Genomic DNA, 17,573 nt, shown 5'->3' with positions numbered 1-17,573 from the left:
TTTTTTCTCTGAAGATATCCAAAAATCAGGAGTGCCACAAGTGCTGGCTAATAGGAATAAAATCCAATGCCTTGAAAGTGAGCAGGATATCTGTTGCTTTGGGGCAGAAAGAATATCTGTAATAATAATATGTGACTCTTAATAATAAGTAATTATTAAGTAATAATAATATATGTATAATAATAATAATAATATATGTAATTCTTCATATTGCTGCCAATACATCTTCCAGTTTTAGGAACCAAATATCTTTAAAGAACTGTTCAAGGCTGTAGAGTGGGACACTGGAAGCATCACTGTGGAATTGTGCCAGGGATTTAAAGCAATGATGTTGCAGTTTAAAATATGTACTCTCTTGACAGAGGGAAAGAAACTATTAATCACTCTTAGCAGTTTGGCAGGAATTTGTAAAACAGAGTAAACTTGTTTCCCACAAGCCAAACTCTCTTCTGATAATTCAGCATCATCTTTTGTATCAAGAGAAAACCCACATGTCAAAATAGAGTCAGTGTGTGCTGACAGTAATATAAAGCTTCAGGCTGTGTGAATGCAGAGGATGTTTTGGTTTTCAGGGGAGGATGTAATGTTGCAGTGAGTGAGATGTTTTTTCTAAAAATTAACCTTTCAGTCATGGTGAATTGTGAACTATCACCCCACACCATGGAATGACAAAATGACAACAATAAGGAAAAGCAAGGATGAAATGATCTGTGCAGAAAGTTGGAGTTCTGCAGCAAAACTAGGAAATTTTTAGAGAAAAATCAAAATAGACTTACTTTCAAGTATGTTCTCTTTAAGACCTTTCAGCTTCATAAAAATATTGAAGATTTTTTACTTTTATGCAAGATATTTGTCTTTAGGAAAAAAAAAATGTAGGGGGAACATCTTAATTTTTCAAGCCTGATTTGGGTAGAGGTTATTCTCTGTGTTTTCCAAAATTGCAGTAGCTCTTAAAAGGTTTGAGGAGACACCAAATCAGTGGTGCTGCTGGCTGGAAGGAATGCCTTTCTTGTATTGCCTGATTCTAAGCTGACACCCTTCTAAGCTGGTCACTTTTTTTCATTAGTGCTGAAGAAATATTTTATCCATGAGCTGGTGTAGACACCATCACACACTCCCTACTGTGGCACTCCTTTGCTTTCCCTGTGCTGCTCTGTGGGGATAGCAAACAATAAACACCCAGCAGATTGGATTTTGTGCCTGATCATGCTTCTGCTGCAGACTAGATCCTTGTGATCAAACAGGGGGATGATTTTGCAGTTTTTTTGGGAGTGCACCCTCGACCTGAGCCTTCCCTGTGTGCAGTGTAGCTCTTCATGATGCCCCAGCATCCCTTTTGACAAACTGTCCTGAGGGAACTCTAGGTCTGTAACAAGCTGGGCGCCTTCCAGAGATGCAGCTGAGGATAAATTTAGGTCAGTGCAATTTGCCTGCTTGCTTCTAATTTTGGTGGTACAGCATTCTGCTCTGCAGACACAAAATGAATGTGCTGCCCCACATTCCAACTTATTGCTGGACTCTCTGGCAGTTTCTCAGAAGCTCAGAATTGTGTCTATGGCAAGGGGGTAATTCCTTGCTTGCAGGGCAGTAAAAATCAGAGTCACAGAATCATTAAGGTTGGAAAATGCTCTAAGATCATCAAGTCCAACGCTGCCAGGGTCTTTTCAGCTATTCCTGGCGCTAAGGTCACGGTCTCAGTAGTAACACTGGCTGCCTGAAGAGGCAATCACATGAGCATCTTCAGTCTTCCAACAATAACAAAAGAAAGAGCAGTGATAATCCTTCCAGTGACACTGGGGTAGCCTTCAGGAAAGTGGAGTGGATATTCACAGGTGTTTTGAGCTGCTGCTACAATCTAAGAGAACAGAATTTTACACTGTACCCATGAAGGGTCAAAATTCAGCAGTGCAATGCTGCTTGTGAGAGCAGAGGAGAACAAACCCCAAAGCCTGCCCAGCTCACAAGTACAACAGACAAAGCTGGCTGTGACTTTCAGAGCAGCTCCTCCTGTCCCCTCACAGAGGCTGTGAAAACACACCCTGGTGAAACCACCACAAGTTCAGGGGAAATGTCTCCATGTTTTATCCAGATCATGTAACAAAACAAGCAGCTGCTGTGTGCAGACTTGAGTAATTCTGGTGCATTACATCAGTGCAAACTGTTATTTGCCCTGACTGGGTGACAGGACTGCAGAGATGATTACAGCCTTCCCAAAGTCAGCCTCATGGGGTGAATTGCTCCAAATCCATAGAAATCATATCAAGTGTATTGATGTGAGTTATAAAACAACCTGAACTCATGGCAGGAAAAGCTCCCTTGAGATAATAATGTCAGTTCCATGTTATACTGATGTTTATGATGGTTTTACCTAATAAATTAGATTTTCTCTGGGTGTGGCTTGGTGGATCCTTCTCACGGGCTTTCCTGAGCCAGCCTTTGGCAGCTGCACCTCCAGGGCTCTCCATCTCTCTGTTTAATTTCACTCCCTGTTGATTTTTCAGCTCAGTTCTCATCCCCTGCCCAGAATTCTGTCACAGCCTTGGTCACCCTGATGAGCCCTCCCCAGAGCTGCCTTGGTGACCAGCTGGGGTGATCCTGCGTGGGTGGGGTGCTGACAGCATGCCCAGGGACAGATTGATGCTTTCACAAGTTTGTTTGACAGAAATGTCAGAGCTGATGCTGTTCTGCTGTGGCTCTGATTTGTCACGGGGATCCTCTGTCCCTCAGGGGCAGGGAGCAGGTCACTGCCACCCCAGGGCAGGAGTCACTCTGCACTCTCACAGGGTCCTGCCTGGTCCCTCTGCACTCCCAGAGGGTGCTGAGGAGGTGACAGAACCTGCCCTGCACAGTGGGGATGCTCAGAAGAGGAAGGAAAGCTTTGTAACCTCTGTGGAAGGGACTTGAAATCAAATGAGGCAAATCCTTTTGGAAAAGGAGACTTGCAGTGAATTTGGGCATCTGCTGCAGCTGATTACTCACCCTTACTCATCACTGCCTGGGTTTGTGTGCTTGGTGCAATGAGAATGCCTGGGTGGGGGTCATGTTGGGGTCATCAGGCTCCTTGTCCTCCCCAAACCAGTGTCCCTTGCACTGAGTGGCACCTGACCACCTTGCTTGCACCCTGGCACACCAAGGGTGAGAGCCTTCAGCACTGCAGTAAATATTCTCTCAGCTGGGGACACAAATGGCAGTGATTGTTTGCTGGGTACTCTCAGGGCTTTTCATTTTCCTGTATTTTAACATTCATGAAGTGAGGCATTGCCTGGAAAGTCTGGATTTTTCTCCTCAAACACACAACTGATTTATAAAGGTGAGATAGGCACAAAAAAGAATGGAAAATTAAGAACACCACAAAAAGAGGTTTATAAGAAAAGGCATCACAGCTTGGCTGTGTTCAGCAGATACAGAGAATCTGCTGCAGAAAGAATTTCAAACTCATGAAGATCTCATTGCAAAGAGTGGCCAAAAATAAGGGGTTTTAAGACCAAAATGTTTGGAGCAGAGGATGTCTCTGACCCTGGCACCCACAGGCATTACTGGCTGAATGCACAACAGCAAAAAGAAACATCCCCAGCTGGCACCAGATTTTCTGGAATTAATAAATGTGTATATATATATGTATATATATGTATATATATAAATGTATATAAAATTAATGTAAAAACCTGGCTGTAAGTCTGTAAGTTGCAAATGTTGGGTTGGAAAGGTATTTGTAACCCCAACTCCTGTTTATTGAGTAAAGCTTTGACAAATCTCTGCTGAATTCAGTTCAAGCAAGTGAAATTCTGGCTCTGAGCTTTTCTTCATTTGGCCTCCAAAGAGATGGATTTCACAGCAATACATTCATTTCAGTCAGCTAGAAGCAATTTTAAAAATTAAACATTCAAAGATTTCAATTATTAAAAAAATGCCCTTGCTGTCTAGTCAATCTTCATCTCCTAAATCATATTTATTTTAATTAGTTGGCAAAACTTGCTGGGCTACCTGTGGTTTGCCTGGGCATTTTTTGACTTGGCTGATTTGGAAGCTGTTTGGCAGTGGGGGATTTAAAATTTTATCAGCATAAATATTATTATAGAATATTAATATTAATGGTTTTACATTTAATTGCATGAGAGTACAAATTAATTTTTCAAGTAGAAAGCCATTTAATTGCCAGCATGCTGATTCTGTTGCATGAGTATCATTTAGTATAAAGCTTGTCCAGCAGTTTTTGGTATAGAGATTTTGCTATATCAAGTATTTTGGTGTGTCAGTTTATTTATTATTGCTGGGTACACATTTATTTGCCTGAATGAGTCTATTTTATATTAATTTTAGGTGCTCTATTGCAGATAAATCAGGTTGGCCTGACAGCAGAAGAATAAAATGCTCAGTTGGAGCCAGGTCTGTTGTTCATGGGAGCTCTGCTGGTATTTGCTGGACTCATTCTAAGAATGTCAGGGAATCACAGGATAGTTTGGGTTAGAGGGGGCATTAAAAGTCATCCTGCTCCAATCCCCCTTCCACTGTCCCAGGGTGCTCCAAGCCCCATCCAGCCTGGCCTTGGACACTGCCAGGGATCCAGGGGCAGCCACGGCCTCCCTGGGAAATCCATTCTCACAGGAAACAATTCCCAATCCCCAATATCCCATCCATCCCTGCCCTCTGGCAGTGGGAGCCATTCCCTGTGTGCTGTCCCTCCATCCTTGTCCCCAGTTCTTCTCCAGCACTCCTGGAGCCCCTTCAGGCCCTGGAAGTTGCTCTGAGGTCCAGCCCAGAGCCTTCTGCAGGCTGAACACCCCCAGTCCTCTCCTTTCCAGACAGGAGGGTGCTCCATCCCTTAACCTTCTTTGTGGTCCATCTCTGCCACTCTGGGCTTGAGCTTCTGCTCACCAGCACCTCAAACCACCTGGGCTTTCCTTGATGTGGAAAAGCACCCTCAGAGATGAGGATCAAAGTGTTGGGTTTATTTCACTTGTTGCTGGTTAGAGAATAAACCCAAACAATCCCAGTTCCCAGCTGATCCACTGCCTGCTGGAGCCTGGGCAGGAAAAACCTGGCATCCCTCCACTGCTTCCCATTCTCCTGAGCTGGGATTCAGCCTTGGGTCCAACACACAGAGAGAAAAGTCAGGAAATTGTATCAGGGCAGGCACAGCTGGGAGATGTTTTGTTGTTCTGGTGCTGCCCATGATCTTTTTGCTCAGTAGCTGATGCCGTGGTTAGATAAGGAAAAGCTGATTATTGGGACAACAACCTGCCAAAGCTGTAGGAGATCTGCTTTTAATTCTCTGCTTTCATTCAGGTTTAGTCTCTCTGTCCCTGGGCAAGTTATTTAATCCCTCAGCTTTTCTTTTGGGATAAAAATGGAAAAGCAGGACATTTCCCTGCATCACAAAAGACTGAATTTGAAATTGAAGGTGTTCAAATAAGCTTTGTCTAAGGCCAGTGCATTACAGATAAAAATCAAGTAATTAGTAATAATTCAAAAATTCACCGCATTAATGAATTTGAATCATATTTTGATTTTTGCATTTACTATCTCTGAAAGGAATTGATTAATATTGTCAGTGGATACTGAGATTTTTCAGATAGGCTGTGTCTGAAGAGATACGGCTGCTATAAATTTTAAAAGGGATTATTTAAAAGGATCCTTGTCAAATCTGTACCTCATGATCTTTTTCCAGCATGGAGGAAGTCTGTGAGGCAGAAGTGGCACTTTGTGGCAGAGGGAGATGAGCTGGGGGTAACCTTAAATACTCCTGGATTGTCACAATGGCTTCTGGATTGCCTTGCCTGTGCCAAGAAAGAGCTCCATAATTAATGCCCTCTTTTGTGAATGCTGGCCTAGGACTTCTTCCCCAGAATTCTGTCTCCTCAGCTCTCTAAACCCAGCAAATATCTGTATTTTTCTCTTAGGAGTGCAGTAGTAAGTCCTGAGAGATTTTGTAGAGTGAAACCAGAAGAGCTTCTCTGAAACAACAGCAGGGACATCCTGAGTCTTGGAAAGCATGACAGCTTTATTTCAGCCTTCCTTAGACAGCTTTATTATCCAGTGCTGATGGGCTCCAAAGAGATTGGATGTGACAGAAATCCCTGTCTGCAAATCCCAAACCAGAGGAGATGGATCTTGGTGTCACCAGGTGATCACACAGACAAAATTCCCCAATACTTCTCCTAGCACAAGGCTTGGCTTTAGCTGCCCTGTTCCTCTGATGGATTGCCACAAAAAAAGCTTTAGATTTCTGTGCCTACATGAATAAATGAGGTGTTTCTGGAACTCCTGGATCCTGGGAAATGCAGTTCTTGGAGCATCCAGCTGCTTCCTGGGGTCAACAGCCCTCCTGTGCCACACACAGGTGGGAAAACTGCAGCTCTTGGGAGGATTTAGTGAGTTCTGGTCTGGTCTGGAGCTGTAGAAGTGTCTGGGGTTTGAAGACACTCACTCAAAGCCCTGAGTTTGGCTTTGCTGTTTTTTTTCCAGATCCTCTGACCACAAGAACACACACAGAGCTCCCCTTCCCCAGCGTGGGGGATGTGGCTTTTAGGGAGAAGGTGCCATTCCCAGGGGAGTCTGAGTTTACAGGAGCCCCCTTAAGATTATCAGCAGCTGTTTTTATTGTGGCACTGGGGGAAAAAGGGGGAAGGATTTAAGGCCCTGGAGGCAGCTTTGCCTGCAGTGCCAGTGAGAGAAGGATCTGATCCCCTGTGATGTTTTTATTCTGCTTTTTGCTCGTGGCCAAACACAATGGATAGTGTATGGTGTGTGCCTTCATACATTGCACTGATTTACCTCCTCCATGACCCTCTGAGGTCCTGCTATCCTGCCAGTGTCCAAGACTGGATGCAGTCCATTAGAATTTTAATTGCATTCTGCCCCTCCATAGCACGTTACTTGTTGCCACTCAAGATGGAAAATGTGCAGGACTGCTTGTATATGTTTTCCTTTGGGAGAGGTTTGAACTTTTGTACTGGTAGGGAGTGAGAAAATCAAAATATGTTAAATGAAAGTCCCAACTTAGAAATGTTACTGTGACAGCAACATTTTCTCATGCCAGTAAAGCAAGCTTGTTCTTTTAAAACATTCTGTACGTGCCATGATTTTCTTACAAAAGTCTGTCCATGGTTGTCGTGGTTCCATGTGACTTTAGTACCCTGTTTGAATTTCTCCTGCAAATGTTGAGCAATGAATATGGATGTGTTGTGTTTGCCCTCCTAACCTGACCTGTGCAGTTGAAGTGAAAAAAGTTCTGTAATACTTCAGAAGCAATGATGTTATTTGGTTTGTGGTGTTGCCTCTTTTGGTCCTTTAGCCTGATTTTGAGAGGTGACCAAGAACACTAAAAAAACCAATTATGCAAAGCTCATGCAAAACCTCCAACAAAATGAGCAAGGAAATTTAAAAAAAAAAAACAAAACCAAAAAACAACCTAGCAAAAAGTTCCATATAATTTTAAGTGCATTGAATATGTACAGTGCCACCAGCACCCTCCTTCAAATCCAGGAGTTTTGCTCTCAAGCTTATCTTTTTCTAGTAATTCAGAAAAAGCTATTTTCCTCTTTTTAAAGTTTTTCTGTTGGCCATTTTATAGAATGGTTTGGGCTGGAAGGGATCTTAAAGCTCATCTCATACCAGCCTTGCCATGGCAGGGACGCCTTCCACCATCCCAGGGTGCTCCCAGCCCCAGTGTCCAAACTGGCCTTGGACACTTCCAGGGATCCAGGGGCAGCCACAGCTTCTCTGGGCACCCTGTGCCCGGGCCTCACCACCTTCACAACCAAGAATTTCTTCCCAATATCTGATCCAAACCTACTTTATTTCATCACCCCTGTCCTGGCACTCCATGTCCTTGTCACAAGTCCCTCTCCTTCCCTCTTGTCAGCTCCTTTATTTGACAGAAGTAAATCAGCCTTTCTTCAACTTAAGAACACAGAGAAGCTGAGGGAAGAAAGTTCTTTGCAAGAGTCAGGAGAAACTTATCCAGCCTGCTGAAGTCACTGTTTATTTTGTTGTGTGTCATTTATCATTTTACAGCCAAATTTTAGAGACGCCAGCACGGCACTTCTCAGCTCTGCAGTAAATCTCCTACCCCAGGAGCCCTCCCAGTGAAAGGCAGACAATTAGGATTTTCAGAGTGCTGCTAACTTGTTACAGTTGTTTACCAAATACTAAAGTTGTGTGCATTACAAGTGATAGATGTACCCTTCTTTTCATTGCCATAACAAAAAGTTGTCTGCTTGGCAATAGTCAAGATTTTTCCATTTAATCTAACATGAATGGCAAAGTCTATTCACTGAAGGAGGCTGGTGAAAGAGTTGCAAAGGACTGGTTTAGTGTCTAAAACAGAGCTGGGTTTGTTCAGTCATTTTTTTTGGTTTTTCTTTTTTCAAAATCTTATTTTTTAACTTTTGGGGGCATTAGTACAGAATGTCCAGAAGTGATTTTCCAAATCATACTAAATATTTACCTCATCTTTGTTTTCAGATGTGTAAACAAACTCAGTTGTCTGTTTTGTACAAGGCTTGGTGAGCTGGGGCTGGTGCTTTTACCCTTGTTCCATCCTTGTCCCTTTTTGGTTTTCATTAGAAGCCTGACTCTTTAGTGAGCACATAAAGGCTGATTTGTCCCTTTAAACACAGGCACAGCGGGTTCAATGTGGAGTGTGTGTTCATAGGTAGTTTGCTATTATTAGTTGATTTTAAAAGAAAAAAACAAAACAAATCAAAGTTGTATTTGTACAGGAGCAGTATAAGGGGAATCCTTAGGTGTGTCTGTCCTTCCAGGCACTCCTGATCTCCAATTTTTTATGCTCTGCTGCTTCTCCAATGCCTTCCCCAAAGTCCCCTTTTCTTCTCTCCAGTGCCAGGAGCTTTCCTAGCCCTGGTTTCACTCCCAGCCATGGGACTCTAGCTTAGCTGAGAACCTGTGCTGAAGAAGAGCAGCTCCAGAGCCCTGCTGGTTGCACATAACTATGGAATTTAATCCTCCTGGACTGACTTCATGGTACAAATGTTCCTCCAAGCCACAACTCTCCTCCAAGACCCTCCCTACTGAAACCAGGTGTTGGGGGAAAAAACAAATCACTGCTGCTCTTTCTGAGTAACAAACGGGGGAGGAGAGTTGGGCATTGCCTTCTCCAGCCTTCTCCAGCCCTGTACAGACATTTCCACAGGTAATGCCCAAGCAGTGTGAAACTCCACAGCTTTCATCCTGAATATAGGAAGCAGCATTTTACATTTCCTCATACTCTTCTCTAGCTGGATCCAGATGAGGCATAACTGAAATATTTGACTTTTTTAGATGAAAGGGGATTTTGCTGTAAATCATATGACATTAGAAAAATCAGTCTATTGGGGATTGATCAGGATATTGTAGGAGTGCAGTAGTCCTGTGATCAATTTTCTCTCTGTCCCTGTCTCTTGCTAATAAATACAAGAATAACTGCAGGCACCAGTTATTCTTCTATTGAAAGAAATGGAAATTTTGCTGGTTGAAATTCACAGATGTTTCATCCTTGAGGATTTATTACTTTTTTCCCATCCTCTCTGATAATAACAGCAGAACTAATAAATGTTCTGCAGCTGAAAAGATGATCTTTGAACACTGCATAAATCTGTTCTAGATAAGCCATTTATCCCAAACTCTGCATATAAAAGGAGAGGAGAGCAGCAAGTCTCTCACCCCCTGGATTCCCAGAATATTATCTCACCAGGATTTTGCTTCTATGTGCCAGGCTTTTTGAATAGTGTGTTGAATCCAGATTGGCATGACTTTGCCAAATGGGATTTCCACTGCTAGCAGCCTTATAAGCTTGATTATATTAAATAATGTGCAGTCATTCTAAGTTCTGAAAAGTAACTTATTTATTCTCTTTTTCAAGGAGTAACTGGGTGACCTCTTACCGAGTGTTGGTGAGCAATGACAGCCACGCGTGGACTGCTGTCAGGAACGAATCTGGAGATGTGGTGAGTAGAACAAAACATGTTTTATGAGGAAGAGCAGAGCTGGGAAAGCAGGGGCTGGCCACAGATTAGTCGGTGGCAGCATCTCTCATGGATGTTAAGAGCAAATCCCAAGGTACAGAGTCAGATTTGCCCAGGGGGAATGGGGGGATTGCCACCCTCCAAGAGCAGTTCTGGCCCAAGCCACCATCAGCCTGCGCCTGAAAGATGATTTTACATTTCTCTTACCAAAATCACTCTGAGACAGCTTGAAGCACTGATGCTGCCCTTTCTTTCCCCATTTGGCCTGACAGATTTTTGAAGGGAACAGCGAGAAGGAGATCCCAGTGCTGAACCTGCTGCCGGTGCCGCTGGTGGCGCGTTACATCCGCATCAACCCGCGCTCCTGGTTCCAGGAGGGCAGCATCTGCATGAGGCTGGAAATCCTGGGCTGCCCCTTGCCAGGTGAGAGCCTTTGGGAGTTCTTGTTGGCGTGGCTGCCCGTGGCAAGACTCAAAAATTGCATTTCCTTTGGGGGGCTTTGCTTTTGGGATAATATTTGTCTTTAGTGAGTAGGGTTATGCAGAAAGAAATAGAAATATCTGCCCAAGCCCACAGACAGTGTCAGGATAACTTTTGATATGCAAGCCTCAGTATCTGCAAGTGCCTTTATTAAAAAAACAAGATTGCATGGGTGATCTGACTGTTTTCTAGGGCAATTTGTATGTAAATTTTTGTGATCCCTTTCTCTCCCCTAAAACTGCATCTAAACAGGGAAAAAAGCAAAAATGTCAGTATTTGGAAAGGTGATTTTTATGGAGTGCAGCAGTTTTTTACCCTGTGTTCTTACTGGCTTTACACCCATCCAGGGCCAGATTCTGCTTGGCAGTGCTGGCATCTGTTATCCTTCAGCTTCATGGGTCTGTGTCAGTGGGTGAAGCTGGGAACACATCCCCACTTTCAGCACTGTCCTGCTGAGTGCTCTTCCAGCTTTTCACAGATCTTGGATTCACATGGAAACAGCATCAGAGCATCCCCCCGGTAGTCATTTATTGAGTTAATTGCCCGCAGTGGCTGATTCAGTATATTCCTGAAAGAAAATACCAGAATCATTCATTGAGAAACACAATGGGAATGGGGTGTGTTCATTCAAAATGTAATTGGACTGAAGAACTAATAGGTTTTGATAAGTGCTGACCCATCTTTTTAGCTCAGAAAGAGCTGGCATTTCTTTCTCCTTGCTCATTTTGCGCGTCGCACGCGAGGTGCCTGAGACAAAGCTGTTCCCCAGGTTCCAGAGGCCTTTCCACGCACGTTTTCTTCCTCTAGGATGGGACATTTCTTTGCAGCTCCCTCTAAGTTGATTCCTCACCCTTTATTGGTGTCATTTTTCTCATTCCAAGTTAAATATCTGGATGGTTTGGCCGCGGGAGCAGCGACTTTGACAGCGCTGCTCTAACACACTGTATTGACTGTGGGACTGGAAATCAAAGGCTCTTCTTCTCTGACAGGTTTTTTCCCCATCAAAATGACCAATTTTCCTAAATTCACCAAAATCAGGAGGTGGAGCTCTGTTAGTTCACACACTTCTAGCCTTCCCAGATCCTGGGGCATAGGGAAATTAACCAACAAATAAAGGAGGGTGGAAGGAAAGAAACCCATTTCATAACTCTGAATTTTTCTTCATGTGATTTTAGGGTTTATGCCTTCATTAATCCCTGAATATATTAAACCATTTGCATTCAGTCTGTGCTCTGTATCAGCTTTCCATCAAGCAGGCTCACAAGGGAGGGTAATAAACGAATAAGGAGAAAGGATAAAAGGAAAAGAAAAAACCTGACTGAGATTAATATTCTAGGTTAGCACTGTCTGAATGAAATGGAAATGGTTAAAGACAGCTAGAACCATTCCTGTGGGTAGGGCTCTGTCCATAAAACCTTCTGCATGTGCTAGATGTGCTAAAAATTGGATAAATCATGATAAAACACTATTTGGACAACTGGAACAGAGAAGTTGCTGCTTATCTAAACAGTATTATGTAAGATAATTGCAATTTCTATCAGTGAAATGCTTATGTTTTATCCATAACATGCATTGTTTTTGTATCTTAGGCTAGTGTGGACAAACAACCTTTTCTAGATTGTTACAGAAGCTTTTTTTTGGTCCAACTATGTCAGTGCTATCTTTGGGCAACAGAAGGGATTTGATGTTTCACCAAGAGAAAGACATTTCTCCATGGAAGAAAAGTGCCAGAAAATCTTACCTGTAACAACAATCAGTGCTGCCATCTCTCAGAAAAGAGGGCAAAAAGAGGACAAAATCCAAAAACATTTAGTTCCCTCTCCCCTTCCCAAAAATGCTGGTATACAGAGAGGGAGGCTGACACACACAATCTTTTACAATTGCCTCAGAGGGATGGATGTGCTTTCCTTGCCTTCTCTTCCTCAAACCTAAGGAAGGTCAAAATGAAATTATATCTGATCAAAAGCACCCAGAGATTGGAGAGAGAAAATTAGTTGAGTTCTTCATGCATTTATTTATGTTGTAGGGTATTCAAGGCAAGAGACAATTATTTTAACGGAATAAATTTGTGATGGAATTTAATTTTTAATAGTTCTTATATAGAAAACTATCACTGGTACCATGATCATGCCATTACTTTGAACCCAAGGTTAAAAATGAATTTTAACAGCTCTGTAATGGAGTACTGTGTTTTTCAGTGGCTTCAGTTTATTTTTACTGCTTCTCTCTTAGTGCCAGGCTACCTGGTCAAGTCTAAAGTTCTGTTCATTTTTTGATAAAAATGTGACTTTTTACAAGTATCTTTCATTATAAATGTCCATGTCAACAGCAGCTCTAAGTCCAGCACCTACTTCTGAGAATAAAAGGAGAAAAGAATCAGTTTATAGTTGAAAAATATTATTTCATTGCTGATTTCCTGTGTGATGTTAATGCTCATGAGCAATGCTCATGAGGCTGCCATGAAATAGATCATGTGGAAAAAAACTTAGAATCACCTGATGTGGCTGCCAGCGGATTTATTTCAAGATTACACGTGTGCTGTCTGGGAGATGTTCAATTTAGTGAAGACAAGTCAAATTCACTTAAATTACATGGAAATGAAAAAAAACCCACAGTCATTTGTGAAACAGCACATTGGGGTTTTTAAGGCGGTCTAAGGGATTTAAACCAGAATATTCTTTTTATTAAAAACTTCTCTGAATCCCTTGGATTGCCTTCATTATGCCCTGCATTTGGAGCAGAACTTCTGAGAAGCTGAAACCCACTGGAAGCATCAGAGCCTCACTGGCTGAGGTGCTGTAGGGCTGTAATAAGAGAAAATGCTCTTTTTTCATCAACTGCCAAGCAATTAGTCCTTTCTGGTACTTTTTCTGGGCAATTTTCAGAGCCTTCATACTGCAAAGTTGTTGGGCATTAGCCCACTTGGAGTTTTGGGGTCCCCAACACAGGAAGGGATGCCTTGTGAAGGCTGACTTAGGATAGAGACTAAAGAGAGCTGAAAAATAAAGCAGGGATTTATCCAAAGGATCTCCTCCATGGACCCACCTTGGGCAGCACCAGAGCCCAGCCAGGGCTGCACCCAAGATGAACCAAAATGGCCCCAAAATGCACGGCCGGGCACGGGGTCTCTCCCTGGGATCAGCTCTGCTCCATTTGCACCTTGCAGTTCATTGTCCCATCCCAGCTTCAGCCCCTGCAGTCCCACCCTGCTTGTTTTTCTCTCTCCAGCCCACGGGGTTTGTGCTCCTGGCCTGAGATTTGGCTCATTTGTCCTTGGTGCCCAGCTGGAGCAGGAATTGTTTTGTCTCCCTGCTCTGTGCACAGAGCTCAGCATCCCTGATGTGAGCCCAGCCCCACACACTAAAGCAGCCCAGAATGGGAAACACAGAAAAGCCAAACCTGAGGCATCAGAAGGATGTGGAGCTGTTGTAGACATCAGAGATGATCAGAGAGATGGAGCAGCTCTGCTGTGAGGAAAAGCTGAGAGAAATGGGATTGTTCATCCTGGAGAGGGGAAGGCCTGGGGGTGATGTCATTGTGGCATTCCAGTGCCTGAGGGAAGCTACAAAAAAGATGGAGAGAGGAACTTTGAAGTGACAGGGCAAAGGGAATGGCTTCCTGCTGCCAGAGGGCAGGGATGGATGGGATTTTGGGCAGGAATTGTTCTCTGGGAAGGTGCTGAGCCCTGGCACAGGGTGCCCAGAGCAGCTGGGGCTGCCCCTGGATCCCTGGCAGTGCCCAAGGCCAGGCTGGATGGGGCTTGGAACACCTGGGACAGTGGAAGGTGTCCCTGACCATGGCAGCAGATGGAACTGGATGGGATTTAAGGTCCCATCCAAACCAGGCCATTCTGAGCTCCTAAGAATTTGTGATTTAACAGCTTTACTCACTTGTCCATCTTTACAAGAGTAGAAGGATGAAGGGCACAAGGTGCCTCTCCCAGCAAACTTCATTACCTCTATTGGTGATGTACAGACAGATCAGTGGCAGAAAAAAGGTAAGAAATCCCTCTATATAAATGTGAGTACCACAGTTTTGCAGGATCTTTTCTCCATGGAAGAAAGAGAGAATTTCTTCAGAATTTCTCTGAATAAATCAGTATATTTCTCTTATAAATCTTCTGTGGTTTGAGTTTTTCAGTCTTTTATTCTCAGTTTTATTAAAAAAAATATTTTTGCCAAAGTGGACCCATCCAGCTGTGTGCAAGCCTTGTTTGCCTTTCTACATTTTAGCTTTTAATGTTCTAATCTGTATTCCTGCTGCAGCAGAAATCCAGCTATCCAAGCAGGCTGCAGCAGAGCCTGGCAAAGTATGAGTGTAAATTCCCCAGGGAACTGTCAAATTGAGCTCTGTTGTTGAGGAAGGGCCAGAGATACCATCATTTTCACTGCAGTTTTTTTAAGTTTCCACCAACTCTACAGCATTCACAGCCATTCCCATGATATTAGTGTTTGATGTATGGAAAAAGAGCCAGGCTTTGAAAGGCATGGGATTAAAGTATCAGGGAAAAAAATCAGTTGCTGTATATTTTGGCTCATGGGGATACAGCAAACTTTCAACATCCTGGCAGTTTTATGACATTTATTTTTACATTTTTACAACGTGGAGGTATTTCTTCAATGATGAAGATATTCTGTGGGGCATTGAACTCATTGTCTCTTTTGGGAAGAAGTGGGGGTTTTCTTTATGATTTCCATTTCTAATCAGTATATCAATGAGTAATTTCTACAAATTAACATGGGTTTTGATGAGATGAGATTTTTTTGGACATTTTTCTGTCACATTTGTAGAGCAGCCTTCAACTGACCTTCCAGCATCTCTGCTGTAGATTAGGAAATGGAAGTGGAGGCAAGGATGGGTCATGATCTGTGAAGCTTAATGGGGCATGCATGTTTCATTTCATAAACAACTTAAATAGTGCAAAAAAACCCCAAAACTTTAGAACTTTATGGGAATATTTCGTGGTTTTGATGCCAGGAATCTGAAACTTAACAATCTTATAAAGTATTTTGCACTGTTGTGAGTTTTCCATAATTTCAGTGAGGATTTGTTGCTGTGGGATGGTAACTACATATTTTTCCTATCCAGGATTGTTCTTTTTCTCCCCCCTAAAAAAGTCACAGCTGACAGGTGATACTGTTTAAAACCACTTTTTTCCTGAGAGACAATGTCTTTTTGTGTTGCAATAAGGATGACATTTAGACTCTTTCATATTTCGCTTTCCCCCCAATAATTTTAAAGCAATGAAGATGATTTTGTGTGAAGGGAAACAATTTTTCATAGAAGCCTGACAGCCACTGGCTTGACAAATGATTACTCAGAATTCCAGACATCCCAGATGTGGCAAGTTAAGGAATGTGTCTGATGTTTTCCAAATAGACTTGTTTGTCTTTGAAAATAAATCATAATAGATTAGGCTAGAAGCACATCTATCAGGAACTTCAAAGCTGAGCCATAACAATCTTGGCCTGTTTGTTTTGGGTTTTTTTTTCCCAGGTGAAGGGCCTGGAATGGCAAGGAGACAAAAGATTCTTTTCTAACCACACATCCTCCTTTGATACTTCAAAGTTAACAAACTATAAATAATATCCATAAACAAGTGAATATGTGAATTTTTAGTAAGAAGCGCCTCTGACTTCCACAGGAACTCCTTTGGAAGATAATTAGGAGTGCTTAATATGCCAAATTATTCCTTTCCATGTTTTGCAATCAATGCATGGACTTGGCAAATACTCATCAGGAAAACTAAAATTCCTTGCAACAGTAAATTAATCAAGTGGACACAAAGCATTTACTGTGGCTTTTTCCTCTAATTTGATTTTTCTTCCACTCTTTTATCTTGCATCTGACTCATCATTTCCCAATGACTTTTTCCCTCCTCTGCAGCCTAAGGCTGCCCTTCTGCTTTTCTATTGAAGTTTGGGTTTTTTGTGCAGAGGAGCTGTCTGGAAAGCTGGTGCCTCCTTGCTTTTGTTTGGATCTGTATGAATTGATTTGTGCAGTGATTAGAAATATCTCAAATTAGTTGCTTCTCTGAGTTTTGCTTTTGAAAACCCGGTTTAGTTGCACACAGGGCAGTGGAATTCAGATTTCCAAGTTTCTTACATGCATTGTGCCAAAGCATTTCTATATTTGAAATTCCTAAGCATGAGAAAACTCCTTTTTTTCTTTTCTCAGACCCAAACAATTATTACCACAGAAGAAATGAAATGACAACCACTGATAATCTGGACTTTAAGCATCACAACTACAAGGAGATGAGGCAGGTAGGCAAAGAGGATGGTGTGTGATGGAGGGTGGATGGGTGCAGGTTTTTCAGCCCTGTGGAATCTGAATTCCACAAAAAGTAAAATATTAGTTTCATTTTAAACTCTGTCAGCAATATGGTTTTAATACTATTTTCTCTGTTTTAATCTATTAAAAGAAGCAGTCCAATAAAATCCCAAAGTCTTAATTTGTCCATAAATAAACCTGAAAGAGTTGACACTATGTGACAGAGGAACTATTTTCATATAATGTGCCACTCTGTTTCTTTTATATGTATTGGAGTGGTGAATGAAACAGTGATTTCTCCTTCTAGATTTGACTCTGATTTAGCCATCACTTTTCTCATCTATTTCTGTGGGTTTGAATAATCAGAATAAACTGTAGAGTCCAATTCCATATTCACAGTTGTGAAAATCAGCAAAAATTCACCAGAAACACCAGAAAAAAACCAAAAAACCCTCTGCTACTGTAATTTTAAACCTACCAGCGTTGTTAATCTTTTTCCTTTAACTTCAAACAAGTTCTTGGCTTTGTTATTGTTTTTAATCTTGCTTCATATCACCACAGACACAAGTGTGGGTTGTCCTTAAGAAATATTTCTGCCCACTTTCTCTTCAAATATAAAGATAATATGTTTGGACTTGATGTGTGTGAATCACTTGCTGTGTGCTGGATTTTCAGTGTATTTATACTGCATGAATCACCACTGGGGTTTATTGAGCAATTGTGTACTGAGTCACACGTTTATTTTGGTAGAGATTTCATGGCCTATATTTCTCAGCACAAAGATTAGACGAGTAGGAACTCAATTGGCATAATTACTGTCAAGAACAATAAAATAAAATGTATTTATGTTGTCAT

At 42.2% G+C, this 17,573-nt stretch overlaps 1 protein-coding gene across 1 annotated transcript in view; it reads left to right on the top strand.

Annotated features, from left to right (window-relative positions):
* The window catches only part of CPXM2 (carboxypeptidase X, M14 family member 2), a gene marked incomplete at both ends in the record, with an annotated part of 63,010 nt that overhangs the window by 29,216 nt on the left and 16,221 nt on the right, over nt 1–17,573 (top strand). The window contains 3 exons of the mRNA XM_084210653.1: nt 9,863–9,947; nt 10,238–10,388; nt 16,623–16,711. Of these exons, the coding sequence (XP_084066779.1) occupies nt 9,863–9,947; nt 10,238–10,388; nt 16,623–16,711 (325 nt within the window). The remainder of the gene's footprint in view (nt 1–9,862; nt 9,948–10,237; nt 10,389–16,622; nt 16,712–17,573) is intronic.

The sequence above is a fragment of the Fringilla coelebs genome, assembly GCF_963513975.1.
Source record: "Fringilla coelebs genome assembly, chromosome: 8".
Taxonomy (NCBI): domain Eukaryota; kingdom Metazoa; phylum Chordata; class Aves; order Passeriformes; family Fringillidae; genus Fringilla; species Fringilla coelebs.
This window is presented reverse-complemented; position numbering and strand designations above follow the sequence as displayed.